Source organism: Canis lupus, chromosome 18 (assembly GCF_048164855.1).
Source record: "Canis lupus baileyi chromosome 18, mCanLup2.hap1, whole genome shotgun sequence".
NCBI classification, from domain to species: Eukaryota; Metazoa; Chordata; class Mammalia; order Carnivora; family Canidae; genus Canis; species Canis lupus.
Genome location: NC_132855.1, coordinates 31,597,236 through 31,617,043, shown reverse-complemented (window position 1 = coordinate 31,617,043; position 19,808 = coordinate 31,597,236). Strand labels below are relative to the sequence as shown.

Below are 19,808 nucleotides of genomic sequence, written 5' to 3'. Positions count from 1 at the left end.
CAAGCCAAAGGCAGATGCTCAATCACTGAGCTACTCAGGTGTCCCAACATAGTGTTATATTAGTTTCAGGCATGTTTGTGGGGAGCAGGGAGGTGAGTTTGGGTGTGGGAAGGCCAGTGACTAGAACTTCCTGTACTTAATCTGTCCTGCACTCTCTCCCTTCACCAAAGCAACTCTGCTTTCATCTGCTTTAAATATTTTTTTAAAGACTTTATTTATTTATTCATGATAGACACAGAGACAGGCAGAGAGAGAGAGGCAGAGACAGAAGGCTCCTGCAAGAGCCCCCTATGGGACTGAATTCTGAGACTCTGGGATCATGCCCTGAGCCGAGGGGAGACACTCAACTGCTGAGCCACCCCAGCGTCCCCTCATCTGCTTTAAGTACTAAGGATTTAAGTTTACATGAAAAATAAAAATTTAAAGAACTTGCCACAAGGTGATAGTGAAGGCCTGAAACTTAGAAACCGAAGAATAATCGAATCAGGTTTCAGCATTAGAAAGTACAGCATTGGGATCCCTGGGTGGCGCAGCGGTTTAGCGCCTGCCTTTGGCCCAGGGCGCGATCCTGGAGACCCGGGATCGAATCCCACGTTGGGCTCCTGGTGCATGGAGCCTGCTTCTCCCTCTGCCTATGTCTCCGCCTCTGTGTGTGTGTGTGTGTGTGTGACTATCATAAATAAATAAAAATTAAAAAAAAAAAAAAAAAGAAAATACAGCATTGAGATAGGAAGTCAGGGCCCAGCCAGGAGCCATGCTAATGGGCAGTCTATAACACAAACAATGATAGATCAAACTGACAGTAGCAGAATGTTTGAGAAGTTATAATGAGCAATGGAGAGCATTTTGTGACTAACTAAACATGAGGCATGAGGCAGTGCCGAGTGGGAGAGTCCAAGATTTTACAATTGGAAAAATGATAGATACTTGGGTTCCCTTCACCAAGAGACAAGATAGAAATAGAAGCAGGTGTGGGTAGATTATAATTATTTGACTTTCAAACACATTTAGTTCAATTCCTTATGGGACATCCAGATGAAGAGTTCTATCTGGAATAGAGTTAATATATATTCTCTGTGAGCTGAAGAAACAGTTCTGGGTTGTATGGGGAATAATGGAGGCATTTTATGTTAGACAGTGCTTGGGTTTTTTTGTTTTGTTTTGTTTTTGGTTTTTTGTGTTTTTGTTTTTGTAGGATGTGAAAAAAATTCACCTGTTGAGGATGAGGGGAAAGATTTGAATAAAGAAGTTTGAGGGGGATCCTGGGGTGGCTCAGCAGTTTGGCGCCTGTCTTTGGCCCAGGGCACGATCCTGGAGTCCCCGGATGGAGTCCCGCGTCAGGCTCCTGGCATGGAGCCTGCTTCTCCCTCTGCCTGTGTCTCTGCCTCTCTCTCTCTCTCTCTCTCTCTCTCTCATGAATAAATAAATAAAATCTTAAAAAAAAAGAAGTTTGAAAAATTTAACCTAATTGATCTAGGAGACAGTATTAAGAATAAATATGGTAAATAAATATGAAAATTTTATGGTAGATTTTTTAAAAAACTGAAGAGGTCTTAAGGCCATGTTAATATTGTATGTTATAAACATGTAGAGGCAACAATCTGCATATTTATGAAATTTCTCTTTGGTTATATTCAGTGTTCAAGTTGTAGGAACTGAAATGTGAAATCATAATATTGATTCGTGGTCAAGGGTATATGAGCCACTTGCAAAAAAAGAAGGTTCCAAATGATTGAACCATTCTGTAAAGAAAGTAGTTCAAGTGATAGATTCTGGGGATGAAAGTAAAATCAGAAGTTAGTCGCTGAGCTGGCAAACATATGAGGCATTAGGGACCTGACATTTACAAGGAAGCAAAAGAGGTTATGAGAGAGCTGGAAAGATAGAGCATTAGGGATATCTTCAAAAACTAAAAGTCCAACTTGGGAACAGTAGAAAGAATCATATTACATATTAAGGAGGCGATAAGAGGCACTTTCATGCAACAAAATATTCCAAAAAAAAAAAAAAATTCACTACACAAAATACCAGATGGATCAGTAGCTACTACAAGTTCCAACAAAAGCCAACTATAAACATACACATACTCAACATTTATGCCTCTTTATAGCTATTTAAAATTTTTATTCTATAAAAACTAAATGTTTTGCATTTATTTTATCTCCAATAATTGAATATTGTTCATTAACAAGAATAACATTTTTCCCAATTTAGTTTTGCTTTTTACTGAGAAACCATTATTCAGTTGATATACAGAGTCAAGAACAGCTATCATATCCATATTGATACTGTAGTAATGAAATATGGTGAACTTTTGGGGGGGGTGGTAAACAAAACATTATATAGCTCCTTTCTCTTCAAAATTTATTTGTGATTTTTCAGCCACAAATATGTATTGTGTAGATAATCTAGATTATACAGAAGGATCCTGAAAATAAAAATGCATTTATATTTTTTATTAACAAAAGTAAGTTTGAAAGAATATGCAGTTGAAAACAGTCCTACAAAGGACACCATGCACTTATGTTTTAAAATGTGGATCAAGGTTTGAAAGAAATTCCAGTTTAAATCATTTTTTGCTGCATGAGAGCTACACAGCCCATCTTGCAACTCCTTTCAAGTAGATCTGTGCAGAATATGTGGCTGTCCCAAACAAAGTACAAGCTGTTACCCTTTAATTTTTTTTTTTTTTCCATTTTGGAACCTGATTTGATTTCTACTCCTTGTAAATTTGGCATCTTATATGTAATACTTACTACATGCTATTTGAAGACAAGAGAGTTTGAGATTTTAATTTCTTACGAATCTAATTAATTAGAATCTCTCCTCCCTCTAAGTCTGACATAATTACTCAGACAGGAAACCTATAAAAAAAAATGTCTCCCCTTCTTTCTCCATACACAAGAATAATACTGCTTCATATAAAATGAAAGAAGAGACAATTTTACTATTTTATTCAGTCTATGTGCAATCCATTTATAGCATGAAATGGAGAACAGGGACGTTTTAATTTCTAGATCAAAGTAAGGAATTGTCCCATTTTTAAATGTTCAGCCCAGGACACCAGTAAGCTCTGATAGCACACTGTAAGAACAGACTAAACAAGACTCACCTGGGGAAAAACCAAGTGGGGTGAATCCTTTCAATTCATGATATAGGGGAATTATTTAAGGAACTAAAAACATTTTAAGGGTAGTTAAAGACTATGATAAACATATTGTTATGTATTTTGAAAGGATCAAAATATATCATGTGGAAGGTATACACTTGTTTTAAAAAAGCTTGCATCAACATGTGATTGCTCTTGGAAAGATCATCATTTCATTAACAGAAGGAGAAACAGCACAACATAAAGCATATGTCTATGGACCCTCATCAGATTGCCTAAACCTTGTTTATGGTTCAACTATTTCTTAATTAGATGTTTTATTTTTAATTAATTAACTAAAGTATATTTAATTAATGTTTTAATTTTCTTAATTAGTTAATTTTTAAATTTTAAATTAATTAATTAAAGTGAGTTTAATTTATTAATTTAAAAATTAAAAATTAATTAATTAGTACCGGTTTTAAACATCTTCTATACCTTTATTCACATTTTGGTATTCTATTTCATAATGCTAGAGCTGGAAGTCTCTAGGCCAGTGTCTCCCCTGAGATCCCAGGTCCCTTTGCAGAGAATTTCTAGGTCAAATGATTATTAATGATAATTCTGAGATATCATTTGCTTTTTTAACTCTAATTCTCTCATGAGTGTAGAGTTTTTAAGAGGATGCATAATATATGATACAGCAACAGGAACACAGAAGCAGTTAGGAAGCCGGAGGTTAAAGAGATTGGCAATGATATCAAGCAATGCCACTCTTCTCATGAATTGTTTTTAGTTTTGAAGTTATTTTTCAGAAAAAATGTTATTTTTCTTAACATGTAATGGATTGATTGTTGTTTATTTCTACAATATCTCTTCTTTAGTATGGATATAATAGGTATTACCCCAGCTCTTTGGGCCCTAAATAATTTTAAGAGCCCAAAAAAGTCTTGTGATCAGAAAGAGTTTGAGAAATGCTGCCTTAGACCATATTTCTCCATTATGAGCTGGATTCCTATTAACAGGCGCACTAGAGACATGACAAGGAAGGAAGGGGTAGGGGCTGGTTCCTGCTAGTCTGTCTTTACTTCCTATTAGATCTCTCCAGCGCTTGTTTCCCAGAGCAACAGGCTCTAGTCTCTAGCTCATTTCTACACTGAGAAAGGCACAGTCTGGCCCAAGCCATTCCTAAAATGTATCACTGCCAGGCAGCAGGCCCCTCTTGAGCTCTGGTACTACCTACCAAACCCAGAAGGAAGTATCCCCTCCACAGAAATTCCAGGGTGAGAGATCTGCCAGGCAACACCTTCCCCACAGAACCCTACCTCCTAGTTCAAAGGAATCCTTCTTCCAGTTTTGATTACTCCAACCTAGGAGTGGCACATGACTCCTGCAGTTCTACCTCTCCATCATCTTGGTATTTCTCTTTGATTTTTCAACCCTCCAACACTGTTTAACCAATCACCTATTTTATATTCTCTAAGGTAATACAGTGGGATTTTTGTTTTCCTGACTGGATAGAGCTAGACACAATTAACAATGGATTCATTAGACATCTCTGAAAAGCTACCCATAATGACAGAACCAATCATCTCCATGGTGATATCAAATTTTTAAAATGTGTCTAAAAGAAAAATCAAAACTGTTCTATGAAAATATGTTAGAAATTTACACAAGTGATATAAATATTATGTTCTACACATAACTGCTTTGTGACTACATTTTCATATATAAAGTTATCTATATTTAACTATTCATTTAGAAGAGCACTTTTCCATATTTGATGGAAGTATCTCTTAAAATTATTACCTAAACGTAGACTTCTAAGACTTTGAATGACAAGTGATGGATAATGATAAAGTATATTTTCTGTAATGTTTAGCTATTACTATATTGGAGACACTTTAAATATTTTGCACAATCTTAGTATGAAAGTATAAATCCTGAAAGAAAGATATTTCTTAAGCAAATCATCTCTTCTCTTATAGAGAACTTGATACCGATTTTCCCTTGGAGGTTTGCATATTTAAAGTAAATAATTAGACTTACCTCCTGAAAGGAGAGCAGGTTTACTTTTTACCATTGGACTAGAATGAGGAAATTTGTTGCTAAATGACATGAAAAGGTGTGCTGTGAAATCATCGGGAAGTTCTGCTTCCAAGAATGTCTTCATAAATAGCTTGAAACCTTCAAAATCTATTGTCTGAAAAAAATTAAACATATATTTTAAGTGTCAGCCAATGTTAAGATTATGTGCTATGTCCAAAATCAACAGTAGTAGAAATGACCTCAAACATTTCTATATCCAAGTCTATAAAAGGATGATAACTATTTGAGAAATACATGGAGCAGTCCTTGGCTAATTGTGGTGGTTAGGTATGTATACATCTTACCTGTAGTGGGACAACAGGAAAGGAGAAGCTTTCCAGTCAGACATTTCTATTTCCACAGTATATGTATCACCATAAAAAAATATAGTCTTTGAAACTCGGTTTCCTTCCCTGTGAATTGGGAGTAATATTCCCAATCCTGCAGAGTTGTTGTTATAACTAAATTAGGCAACTAACGTGAACATGCTAAGGCAGAGTCATGAACACAGCATTAATACTCTGAAATAAAGAATTTCTCTCATCTCCTGTCTTTGTTTCTCATAGTTAGTCTTGTTTTTGACCCCTGGAGAAAGGGGCTAATGTAAAAGTCTCACCCTGACACCAATATCAATTGATGTGAAATTCCAAAGTGAAATTCTAAAACTTCCCATGCAAACTTCCAAAGAAATCTTTTTCAAGATCCTTGTCGACTCATAGTCACTGCAGGACTATAAAAAATAAACAATCAGACATTTGTTTGGAAAGAACCCTTGCTACATTGAGAGACTCCATCTCTGGAGTTTGTTTCCTCTGTTTCCAACAGGGAAAGGGTGATGGAAATCACCGTCTATTCTCCATTTAAGTAGAGAATTTCACCAGAGCCACCTGGAGAGCTTGCTTTCTCTGAGCAGAGGACAGTGGACCAGAATCTGACTCTTGCCTGGAAAATTGAAGACAAGGGTGCAGGTACTTTGAGACAAAGGCAAGTAAATGGTACTGTACTGGGCTTGGCCATCACCCTCATGACTATAGGGACAATGATGCATAAATGTTTCCTGAGAAATCAATGTAGATCACATGGAAGAGGCCAGTGTGGTTGTATTAGGTCCTATCCAGGTGGCCATTTGAAAGAACAAGGATATCTATAGAGAAGAAGCTGGGATAAAGCCACACCTGTCCAGATCAAGAAAGTCCAAGGTTGATGGGTCTCATAGGAAGCCCTTGAAGGGCTTTTTTTTTTTTTTTTTTCTTTCTTACCCAGTTCAATGTAACTAAGATAAAACTAAAAATAGGGCAAAAATGAAATTTGGTAGACGTATGCTCTTAATTTTGGTCAAACTTCTGGTAAATGAGAATAAAATCAATTCCTTAAACTGCTATTTTGAATAGAAAAGTATTTGTTCCATGTAATTATACTTGGGGTAAGGTGGTACAGAATGACCAATTTAATTTTAATATTGTTTTGAATAAATCCTAAAATGGAATAGGACATATAAGGATATTACTAGAGAAAGTAAATTTTTATAGATTAGATTATGTGCCAATTAAGAATATGTACCATGTATGCTTCTGTACCTAATAGAATCTCAAGCCAATTAAAAACCAAAGCAAAAAAATAAAAAATAAAAAATAAATAAAAATAAAAATAAAAAAAAGAAAAAGAAAATAAAACTTCACTTTGTTTATTTCTGATTGCAAAACTCTACACCTTATTCTGACATTTTTAGGTAGTTTAATCTTGCTTTGGTTATTCATGAAAGGCACTTCAGACATTTACATTGGTGGCAGTAAAAAGAGTCCACTTTCTTACATATATAAGAAATCACCACCACCATAAAATATTATAAATTCTACTAGTGGAGTGAACCACATAATTAAAAACCATGAATAACATAAAAATATACGAATAGCCTCAGGTAGCAGAAATACTTATGAAAAGCAATTTGCCACCATGAATGAAACCGAGGTTTCAAAATATTCAGATAAGGCCAACAGCCAGACCACTGTATCCAAAGGCACTTTCTTGAGCAGAGACACCTACTCTTACTAATAGGGTTCCTTAGTCCTGGCCTGTGGCAAGAGAAGTAATCTGCACTCAGTTGGATGAGTAACCAACTTCGACAGAAAATCCTCAAATGTGTGAAGCCTCATGGGACACTAGAAGTTAATTTTATTAAAAACTATAGGAACTTTGTGTAACATAGTCATAGGCATTGAGATTAGAGGTGGTTATTAATATTCACTCTTGCTTCTGAGCCCTAAGCCTTCTGTAGTCGTATTGTGTTTGCCAACATAACAAATGACAGGAACATGGTTTTGAAGTTAGAGTACCTGGATCTACTCTCAGATCCAACACTTTCTAGCTATCTCCAGGTGGACAATTTATTAATCTCTCTGTGCCTTAATTTCTCCATCTACAGGTAAGAATAACAATACCTACCTCTGGGTCTGTTAGAAATTTCAAACAATTTTTGAAGAATAAGCCTCAAACCACATTACCTTAAAATGTTTTTATATGCATTTAACAAGTCATTACATGGTTCATCCTTTTTGGTTATTATTATTATTTTTTTTTAGAAAGCTGGTAGCAAAATATGAACAAAGGACTAGAATTGTTGACAATTTTTCTCTGGATCTTCTGTTGGAACATGATTATCTTTTAAAACAGAACAATTTCAAGGCAAGAGTTTAACATGATAACAAAGGAAAACAATAACAACCAACCAGCAAATGAAAACAAAACAGAGACTTGAGAATAAAAAAATATTTTGTGTCATATTCTATATCTTCACTTGCCATCTGAGTGATTTGGGGCAAGGAATTTATCTCTTCTTTTAAAGAAAAAAATCTGCCACATCCCAAGTGTGTGCTCTTTATAGAGCCTTACATAACCTAAATAGAATCTCTTTGAAATCTGTGCCTGTAATTTAATGAAGAAACCAGAAAAATAAACAACCAAAAAGGAAAAAAAAAATGTATGGCATCCCTGTTAATAAGGACTGCATCACTCCTTGACCGTTCTTTTTCAGTGGTCAGGAAAACTTTCTGAAATTAAATGCTGCAGCTTTGCCTTGCTCACTAAGCAAAAGGCAGCTTAGTTATATTCTCTGACAGCTCTAAGCCTTAATTTTTTTCATATAAAGTGCTATATAAGATCAACCATTCAGGGTTGTCATCTAAATGTAATAATAAATCAATATAAAGCACTTAACATGCCCTTGGGCTCACAGCATGTAAAATAAATGAAATAATAAAATAATAAAAGGAAGTGCTGGTTTGAGGTTTAATGGATTTTTTATTATCTTAATTTGCCCTCCTCTTTATTAGTCCAGAAAACCAGAAAACTCACTGCATCTTCCTGAATCAAGCCTGCAGTTTTTGTGTTTTAGACATTTTGCAATTATTGTTCTGTACCAGGCAACACTGACAAAACACTGCTTTTAGAATGTGAGCATTTATACAGATATCTTATTTAAAAAAAAAAGTCTATTAACAAAATAAGAATGACGCTTTCTATGCAATGATGTTATCCTATTTATTAAGTTTTACCGATGATGTAAATAAACTTCCCTTTCAAACTTCTTCACCGTTTGGGTTGGAACAAAATTTGCCTCCCTTACATTTCAGTCATTAAACATAGCTTACAAAGTTGTAAAACTCAAACTTCTCTGAAGCCTAAATTTAGCCATTTCTGTGTTTCCAATTCACAGAGGAATTATTCTTTAATATCTTCTGGTTAACTCATCTCCTGCTTTTCTTCTTGGTAAAAGATTTTCAAATTTCTTTTAAAATTCTATGTTGTCCAAAATATCAGACATTTCTATGAGTGAATACTATCTTCCATCTATACATTTTCCTTATTTCATGATTCAGTAGAACATTGCCAAATTTAAGTATCTTGCTTTCTACTGCTGTCCTGTAGCAGCATTAAAATTGGTTTTTGAAGATTGTGACCTTTAAACAGAATGAGATCACTTATATGCACATCAATGGAAACACTAATGAACAAAGTTGGGTTGGACTTAAGTGAATGAGTGTTCAAAAATCAAACTGGCTCAGAGACACACACACCACACAATGTTTAAAATTTTGAGAACTGTTTTTTTTTTCATTTTTTTTTCTTAAGGAGCAGCCACAGACTATTTAGGGAGATAACATAGAGAATCTGCAAAGAATTCAGACTGAGGGAGCTGTTCAGATGTTGCTGCCAAACTGGCATGAATTCAAAACACATTTCTATATGCCTTTCATTATTATATCTGACCATCTGGATCCTTTGTTTTTAAATCCCTGTTAATACTAAAGAAATAACACTAGTATTCATCCAAGTAGACTCAAAGTGAATGAAAATAAATGTCATCACTCTATCGTTAATTTATTCTGGTGGTTTCAGGATGGAGATTTTCTCATATTCAGCAAATGTTCATGGTATATCCATTTTGTACTAATCTCTGTCCTAGCTGTTGGGGTAGAGATGCTATTGGAACATGCAAAAATCCTTCCACCAGAGGCTTATTTTCTAACAAGGGGAATAAGAAAATAGAAAAATAAATAGGCCTAAATGTACAAGGTTTGACAGTATTAAGTGTTGTAGGGAAAAAAAAAGATAGAAAATGTTTATACATTTTGGGGGAGGGTACCTGTTTTAAATCTGATGATCAGTAAAAGAAAATCTGTTCTTTGAATAAAGATTTAAAGGGGATGAAGGAGAAAGCTTTGCACATATTTGGAGAAAGAACACCTCAGATAGACAAAACAGATAGTGCAAATGTCCTTTCTGAGGCATAAAAATGCTCCTGTTTTAGAGGCATTTCTATAAAAACCAGTGAGGAGGAGTAGGAGAACAGAGCAGGAGTGAAGGCAGACAAGGGTAGTAGGAAATACACTTCTGAATATTTGTTACAGAAGGTTAGGGGAGAAATATATCAACTGTGAGAGATATCACCTAGCCACTCGAAACAGCCAAATCATTAACTTTTCAATTTAGGACACAATATTGCAGATGGTCCATTCTCAAATTCTACATGTTGTCATAGATACAAGACAGTATTTTTTTGGCAATATCGAGATTGGATCCCTAGTGCAGTTACAAGAAACCTGTAAGACGCTATTCAAATTGATGTGTTTAACTATCATAAGATGTAGCTAATTAAACTCATCAGTATCTATGTAAATTTCTTCTCAGACTGTTTTTACATGGTTCCATTCTAACTGCGGTCACATAATGAAAAGAAAGTTACTATATATTTCAACAATATTTAATACAGAGTCAATATAGGTCACTGATACAGAATTATAGAAGGCACTTTATTATTCAGTTTGGTGGTATGCTTTCAAAACTGTGCTCTGGTTGTAGGTTTGATAAGATGAGGAAAATGACAGAATTTATGTTGAGAGTAATGGGGAAGAGAAGCACAAATACTGGTTAACATGTGACTTCCATTCCTTGCTAACTCAGTGCCCTGGCATTTATGCAGTTGTGGGAGGTAGAACAGATACAACACAATAACTCTGATACCAGGACAGCATTCTGGATTGTGGCCAGGCTTGGCAGGGGAAACAAATCACATCTGATGTCCTCCACTCATACCTCGTGGTAGAAAGAAATCAATTTAGAGTTGGAAAGACATCCGAGTTATATTTTCTCACTTTAAAGTTGAGAAAAGTGAGTCTCAGAAAATAAAGGTGACAGGATTGGTTGGTGGTGTATCTCAGATATTCCCACTTTTACTTTTCACAGATATTCTAGAACTTTTGTATGAAACCATGTTAGTCATTGAAGTATGACCAATGGCCATTGCCTTTAAATGTCAATGGAACACCTCTACATCAGGCACAGAGATAATTATTTTATATACACTTTGAATTTAACCCTTTAAACAAGCCACTAAGGCCAATATTCTTTTCATTTGATAGCTTTACAAACTGAGGCTGGTAACTTGTCCAAGATCTGCTAATATGTGGCAGATGTGGGATTTGAACTCAGTTCAGTTGGACTGCTAAGATCACGTTTTCTCTGTTATACTTTCCAGATGCTTTCTTTAATGGAAAAGGTTGAATTTGGTTCTGGAAGGACAATTATAGCTTACAATAAAAGGTGTTTATATCATTGCTAATAATTATATCAGTGTCAATATCCTTGTTAAAGACACTTAAAATATTACATTAGGCAGCAGCACTACCAAATGTAGGTTATGGATTCCCAGGTTTCTTATTAAGGGAATGAAGCAACTCACTTGTCTAAATGTAAAGGGTATACACATTAGCAGAATCTACAGTACAGAGCACCAAGTGCAAAGATAAGGGAGGCCCAGGGAATTATGAAATGTAACTCAACCTTGGGCCAAGGATCAGCTACTAACAGGAAATGTAAAGAGAAAATCCTACACTGATAGACCAGGAACAGTATAGAGCAATAAATAGGCATGCGCTTCCCCACCGCCCCCCCCCCCACCACCCCTTTGGCTAACCGCAGCTTTCCTTGTTCTTTCTATTCTGCAACTGACATTGCTTGCCTACTAAACATTTCCATATGGAACAAAGACTGAGCAAGGAAAAGGAAGAAACTCATTCTGCTGACCAGGAAAAAGGCAGGGCTAATTGACACCAGTTTTCAGACAGCCTCTAGTAGGGATGAGGTGATGCAGAAAGGTGTGTCTATGGACCAAGGTGTTCAATAAATGTCTTATAATAGCTAAATCCTGCTGCACAGAAGCAGCCATTTACTCCGAAGGGCTGCTTCCTAAAACCAAAAAGCCCATGTAGTCTGTCCTTAGGGGAACTGGTAGGTTTCCATAGAGGTCCGGGATAAGATCAGGGAAGTGTCATCCTCTGAAAGAGATTCGTAAAAGTCATCACAGTCAATGAGTTGCCATCAGTCCTGCCTCATCATTGGAGACTGTGATATGTATGTATGACCTGTGTCTAAGTCAGTCAAGATCATTCTGGGGTAACCAACTGTACTTTAACATGCTGGTGATGAGATCACAGTGCTTGCTGTCATTGAAACCACAAAGAAATTTGTGAATAAAGAGCTGCTAGTACATATCCATTACTGTCCAAGGGAGACAATATCATGATTTTAAGTATCTCATGCATTTTGGTAAGAGATATTCCTAATATGATAGAAAAATTCATTTAGAGATCCCCCAAATGTGTTGTAATTCTATGCACCCAGCTGAACAAGGTCCCAAAACTTGCTTTATAAAATGGGCTTTACTGGGAGATAGTGACTGAAGCAACAGATGGGTTTCTCTTTTTCCCAGAAAGGTAAAGATTAGTGGCTTTTCAGCTCTATTTCCCTCACAAATTCTAATATCAGCGTAGATACATACTTCCCCCCAAGCAAAAGAAATCCCTATCAATTGCATTTAAATGCAATTATAGATCTCCCATTGTAAATTAATAAATTAAGAGTTTCATTAAATGAATTATTTTGTCATTTTGTTGAAGTCTGATCATGTTTTGGTGAAATTAAAAAATTAGATTCAAGAGTTTACAAAACTAAAGCCTACCCTCTAGATCCTCTTCAATTCCATTATGGTATTAGCCCTCATTTGAGACTGATTTGAACAAATATCAGTCAATTACAACTTTATAAGTATTACAGATAGCCTTGCATAGTATACAAATCTTAATGGTACAGAAATACAGGTCAATGACAGGGATGAGAAATTCATAGATTACATCAGAATAAAGAAAGAAGACAGATTTTAATAGAAAAGAAAATGTCTTACTTGGTTAAGAATGTCTTGTTTCTGTGCATGCAAGGAAAGAAAGAATACATGTGTTAATGTAAGATAATTTATACTCATTATCTCATATTGCTGATAACTAAAAGGTCGGTTTTACAGATTGATTTTAAAACATACCCTAGATCCATGAGTCTCAGAATGTGGTCCTGAACAGCATTATTATCATCAACTGGGAAACTAATAAAAATATATACTTTTTTGAATCTCGTCCTAGAAACACAGAAACTAAGGAGAGGGCAGGGGGGTAGGCAGCAATCTGTGTTTTAAGGAGACCCCCAGGTGATTCTGATAGAAGTTAAAATTTGAGAATCATTTAGATCAATCATGGAGTGTAATCAGCAAACAGCTCTAAACGGATAAGAGATAAATATAATGAATGACACATATAAGACGATTAAAATCTTCCAGAGAAGATTATGAAAACATAACAGTATATATAAATATATATTAGGTTACAAATGTTTATTTCCCACTCCTAATGCTTCTTTTAGAATAACATGCCAGCCCATTACCATACCTTTAAAGATAAATATTTCCCAAACATATACCACTTCTTAATTTCTTCCCATATCTTTAGATATCAATGGAACAATTTAGAGTTGAATTTGAAATTCAGGGGTGAAAACATATAAATAGCTATAGTAACATAGCAATATATTAGTATCATTAATTAATACTAAATAATATTATTATATTAATATATATTTACTTATACTATAATATACTATATTTTACATATATAAAATGCAATGCCAAACTGGTTCTTTCTCATGTTATCAAATTTCATTAATTTCATGAATTATTTATATTTGAGATATCCAGACTATATTTTACTATAAACCATCTCACTGAGATTAGATGGGTAATACAAACTAGCTATAATCATACTCTTAACATTGTATCATTCATATAAGATTAGCTGGAGACAAGTAAGAATCTCTTACCTTTTTGGGCACGACTTAGTAGTAATTACATGTACTAGAATATGCCATACTCATTACATAAGAAATGCCATTCAATTCATGTGAAATACATATCTCTTCCCCTTACTCTCATCTCCCATCACCTTGCCTTTCAATCTAAGACCCAGTCAATGAAGTGAAGAGGAGAAGGCATCATTCTTAAACTGGGATTCCAGACAATTAGGTTTTAATTATGACTCTTGTTATAAAACTAACTGGTTAATCTTGGGAAAGTAATTTTACTTTTCCTACAATGACTTTCTTCATTTAAAACTTTATAAACCCATCTGTTTGGCAACCTCAAGACCTTTTAAAAGTTCTTATCCTTAAGGAATCTTTAAAGATATTGTTTAGGCTTATATTTCTTTTTGATTCTGGTTTTTTTTTTTTTCAAAGAAAGATTATTAAATGATCTTTAAAAGATACAAATTAAAAATAAAAATGATTTATCCATATAATGCACTTAATATTTCTTCTCCATTAAAATAGACTTAAGCGGTCACATATTCATTGTATTAAGTTTTTATACAGAGAGCTTTTAGAACTCAGTAATTCAAGTAAGTGATAAGAAACACAATGCACCTACTTCTTTTTAAGATTTTATTTATTTATTCATGAGAGACACAGAGAGAGAGAAACAGATACATAGGCAGAGGGAGAAGCAGGCTCCATGCAAGAAACCGGAGGTGGGACTCAATCCCCAATTCCGGGATCAGGCCCTGAGCCAAAGGCAGATGCTCAACCGCTGAGCCACCCAGGCGTCCCAGCATCTACTGTTTCTAAGAGGAGAAGCAAATAAGAGATGTTTAGCCTGTTCTTTCTTTGCAAGAACATTTTATATGGATGATAATGTTTATTTTAGAAAACAAAGGATTATTTATTCTAAAAGTAGTATAGATTAAACATTTTCCTAAGTTTTCTTGTATAATAGAACATTAATTAAGTAGTCATCTCTGCCAACAACTTGAGGATTACCTGACCAGCCAACAGAGACTGAGAATTTCTCAAATGAACGAATGGACAGTATGAATTCTGTCAGTGTCAAAGTAACCTTTTATAAACTACATGAAGTCATGTACTGAAGAGGACCTCAACGCATTAAAGATTTCTTTCTCAACATTGAATATTCCTAATTACTTCCTATTGGCTTTTGTAAAATACATACTAGTATTTAAGAGTCATGTAAGCTTTAGTTTAGTTTTGTTTTGTTTTGTTTTGTTTTTCCTGAAGCAAAAGGACCTATCAGTGTTTGAGAGTGATTTGACTCTTAAATTAGAATTACTTTGGGGTTATAATGAGATCTAACTTTTTTTGTTTTTCAACTGTTCATTATTTTAATAATGCATTTCAAGAGGAGATCTGTGCATTTATGGAGTTATTACAGTATTGAAAAGACTGACATCATATGTGTGTCTTAGAACGAATCTAGTAATTACCTCAATAAATCCAGTATACAGTGACTGATAATCCTCATGAAATATATAATATCAGTAAGACTAAGTCTTGAGTCTTTTAAATAAGAAATCATCAAAGGAAGCAAAAAGGCTACTTTGCAAACAATATCACACTCCAATTTACAGCCAGTAGCTATCTTTAGGGAGAAAAAAATAAAACTGGTCTTAGCTCTGTGTATAGATTATATAACATGCACATTTCCAAATTCATTGGGTTATGAATGTATATATTAATGGCATTTTGGGGTCTTACAACAATTCCATAAAGTTGTGATGTTTAGCTTTCCTGCTCTGCTTCCTTGGTCTTTGAGATTTTCAGTTCTACAAATTTATCTGGCAAAATTTTCTTCTCTCACACTATGGTATCTAGGAAAATAAAATATGAGGGAAATCTGGCCAGGCCAGATATCTGCTTTTGTTCCTGATATAGGAAAATGGGAATGGCTTTAAATTGCTTTGTTTCCCCCATCATTTGTAAGTTTTAAATATTTACTTGAAAAAGGAAATAAATCTTAGGTTAAAGACTTTTACAAGGTATAGTAATATATCAGAATAAAGATAGAATGAGAAAATATGGCAGGAAAATAGATATTAGAAATACTGGGAGGAAATCATAAAACAATATGAATGTTTTAAGGTTAGAATTGGAGATTTACTTTTGACTAAAATATAAATTCTATAAGTATCCAAGAAATATAATATTGAAGGGTAGCCAGTAACTATGCTCTTATAAACAATCAAAACCATAATGACAATGTTAATAAAAAAAAAACAACTCACTTTTTAATCAGTAAACAAACTATCTAGCAGGTTAGATAATATATTCAGGGGAAAAATTATTTTGCAAAGGACAATTTGTTTTAACAAATTGATGTGAAACTGCCAAAGGACTCACAGCTAAGATGCTCACTTAAAATGTAACATCTCTCAGCTAACATTAAATGGAAGGTGATTTAACAAATAATTAGGATAGATACTCATTCAAGCAAGGTGTTCAAAAGCCATCAACAGGACAAAAAGGTTTTTATAAGGAAGGAATTTCAGGGACTTGTTGGCTTACTGGTACTAGGTTAAAACAAGATGGTGAAAGAAGTCCCTCACTTTTTTTTTTTTCGTATTCTTTTTTTTTTTTTTTTAATTTGTATTTATTTATTTATGATAGTCACAGAGAGAGAGAGAGAGGCAGAGACACAGGCAGAGGGAGAAGCAGGCTCCATGCACCGGGAGCCCGACGTGGGATTCGATCCCGGGTCTCCAGGATCGTGCCCTGGGCCAAAGGCAGGCGCCAAACCGCTGCACCACCCAGGGATCCCTCACTTTTTAATCAAAGCTGTTTTTTTTTTTTAAATTATAGGCCAGTTATATCCATAGCAGAATCCTTCTTTAGTCAAGGGAATAATTCTCTGAAAGGAGTAACCCTCCTGCCACCACCAGTGTTCATTTGGGGTTAAAATTGTTAGGTCACTGAGTGAGCAGCAGGCACACTTGGTTTTCTCTTCCATCAATCTTGTTTCCTGATTATACCTGACCAAGCAATCTCAGAATTACAATACATTCAACATCTAGGAAAAGAACCTAAGGCTATATTACAGATGATCTGTACTCTTTCAAGCACATAACAGAGAAATATTATTTTCATTAGCAGACGGTTTTTGAATGAAAAAGGTAGTACATTATTTTATGTGTTTTCCAGAATAGCATTTCATTATGAATTCCATTTTGTTTATGATATGGTATATGGTATATATATTTTCAAGGACCCTTCATTAAGAAATCCCTCCTCCAAGCATATATATAAAAGCAACATTAAAAAAAAAAAAAAAAAAAAAGCTTTACCCCTTCAGGATTATACTTTGCAAGCACGCCGTTACCATGGAATTCTTCAAGAACATCCTTTAATTTCTTTGTGGAATCTAGAAAGAAATAGAGAACACACAAGTTGTTTACATATGACTACTGTGGCTAAATAACCCAGTTTGGAAACAAAGATCTATTAAAATATAATCAACAGATATTAAAATTAAAAAACAAAGTTTAGGGGGAAAAAAGAAACAAAGTTAAGGAAGGATCTCTACTTGATAGAAGTGATGCTGCCCAATCCATGAACCACTTAATAAAGCCATTTATGTCTCCAAATTAAAAAAAAAAAAAAAAAAGTTTAGATGTGTTACCAAAAGATCTTTTAAATTACTTTTTCAATTATGAAAGATTTTAAAATATTTTTAGGACACTCATCATATTAAGATTGTAACAAAGAATCTATTGATTAATAGGAGAAATAATGTCATGAAGGAACATAAATATTATTAGAATAATATATATAAATAGAATACAAATATATGCATTCAACCTAGCATTCAATCAATGCTCTCAGTTATCAAAATATAATTTGATTAAGCAATCCCATATTTATAACATATTTAAGTTAGAGAAAAACAACTGATAAATACTGATAAGTCATCTAAAAGACTGATAAGTAATCTAAAGCTTCAAGGAGTTTGACTAACAGTGATAAAACAAGATTGAAACTGGGAAATAAACAGAAGATTCTTAGTTTTCCATTAGGAAACAAGGCATAGATATTATTTCCTAGCATTTGATTATCATCCTCCCTGCCTTTCCCCATGATTCAGTGATATTTGTGCCACCATAAAATATTTCCCAGCTCCAAAAATACTAATTTACAAGTCAGCTTTCGAGGCATCCTGTTAGAAAGTTAACTCCTAGGTGCCCATCCAGTGCATCATGCCTATATTTTGTAAATTATACTTTGATTTTGTTTCTTCATGTTGTAACTTCTGTTGAGGGTTTTGTGTGTGTGTTGTTTTTATTGCATTAAAATTCCCATAACATAGATTCATTACTTTAACTATTTTAAAGTATACAATTCAGTGGGTTTTCTTAGTATATGCACACTGCTGTCCAAACATCACAACTATATTCACCTCAAAAAGAACTCCTTATTCTGAGCATTCCATACAACTGGAATCCTATAATTTGGTTTAGTTTCTTTCACTTCAAGGTCCATAGATGTTGTATCATGTATCATTCCTTTTTATAGCTAAAAAAATATTCCATTTTATGGATATACCACATTTTGTTTATCCACTCATCAGCTCATGTACATTTGAGTTGTTTCCATATTTTGGTTATTATTAATAATGCTGCTATGAACATTCAAATATGCATAATTTTGTGCAAATTTATGTTTTAATTCTCATGGGTACATACTTAAAAGGAGAATTACTAGGTCATAATGAAAACTCTACATTTAACATTCTGAGGAACTGCCAAACAGATTTTCACAGAGCTACATATTATTTCACATACCTACCAGCAATATATGTGAATTCCAATTTCTAAAATCTTTGTCATACTTGTTATTCCCTATTTTTTTTAATTACAGCCATCTCAGTGGGCATGAAATGGTTTTGATTTGTATTTCATTATATATTTGTTAATAACCGATATTGAATATCTTTTCAAATGCTTATTGGCCATTGTGTATATTCTTTGAAGAGATGTCTATTCGAGTCTTTTGACTATTTTTTAATTGGATTGTTTATCTTTTTGCTGTTGAGATTGGTGTGTGTGTGAGTATGCTATAATATGTTTGAAGACTGTACAGTTTCCTATATATTTCTTTTTCAATATATATTTTGCTAGTATTTTCCATACTATGATCAGAGTTAATTTGTTATCCTTGTCTCTTGCTCAATTGTATGTTGCTCTGGGGAAGGAAATGGTACATTTTCATTTTTGCATAGCATTCAAATTTATAACAAAGATGAAATAATAAAATAATAATAAGTATAGTAATTCAATTGATCAGAGCTATTCCTAAACCACAACAAATTACAATAATTGCTTTGACATTTATATTGGCAGAAGTATAAGCTACGTTAGAAACTACGTTCTATATTAAAGAGAGATATGATGCTGATTCTTTATTCCTGAAACCCTTGTCGATAATAAGGTCTTATTCTAACTTAGTAGAACATCTTTTACTTCTTCTCATTGATAGATGTAGAGACAGACCCCTCTGTACATACCCATATAAACATATACATATCTAGATGTACAAATTCTGGAATAACATATCCCAAAGACTATGTTTATTTTAACCATATCTGAGCCCCATGAAAAAATGGAAGAGGGAAAAGAAAATTTGCTTTCTGATATCATAAAATTTGCCTTCCAACGAATGTTAGAAACACTGCCTAAAGACAGGCTTTTCATTTCAGGCTTCCAGAGGGTAAAAAAACACATTCAGTAATCACTTATAAATGTTCCAGAGAAGGCAATAGTCCTTAAAATTATTCATGTCATTTTTTAATGTTTTCTTTGACACAGTTTATATTAGCATATTCTTAGTGGGGATGCCACTAGGAATAAATTAATAAATTAAGATAAAATTCTCTGGGTCTCAATGACAATCTTGGTCTGGGACAATTTAAGAA

At 34.0% G+C, this 19,808-nt stretch overlaps 1 protein-coding gene across 8 annotated transcripts in view; it reads right to left on the bottom strand.

Moving 5' to 3' along the window:
- DGKB (diacylglycerol kinase beta) overlaps positions 1-19,808 on the bottom strand; it is a 694,510-nt gene that overhangs the window by 527,809 nt on the left and 146,893 nt on the right. For 5 of the 8 annotated variants that reach the window (XM_072783961.1, XM_072783954.1, XM_072783956.1 and 2 more), the window contains exons 3-5: positions 17,185-17,261; positions 12,915-12,935; positions 5,138-5,291 (exon numbers count right to left, since the gene is read on the bottom strand). In XM_072783961.1, coding sequence (XP_072640062.1) covers positions 5,138-5,291; positions 12,915-12,935; positions 17,185-17,261 — 252 coding nt within the window. The remainder of the gene's footprint in view (positions 1-5,137; positions 5,292-12,914; positions 12,936-17,184; positions 17,262-19,808) is intronic. The other 3 variants (XM_072783957.1, XM_072783958.1, XM_072783960.1) reach the window with 1 other exon arrangement.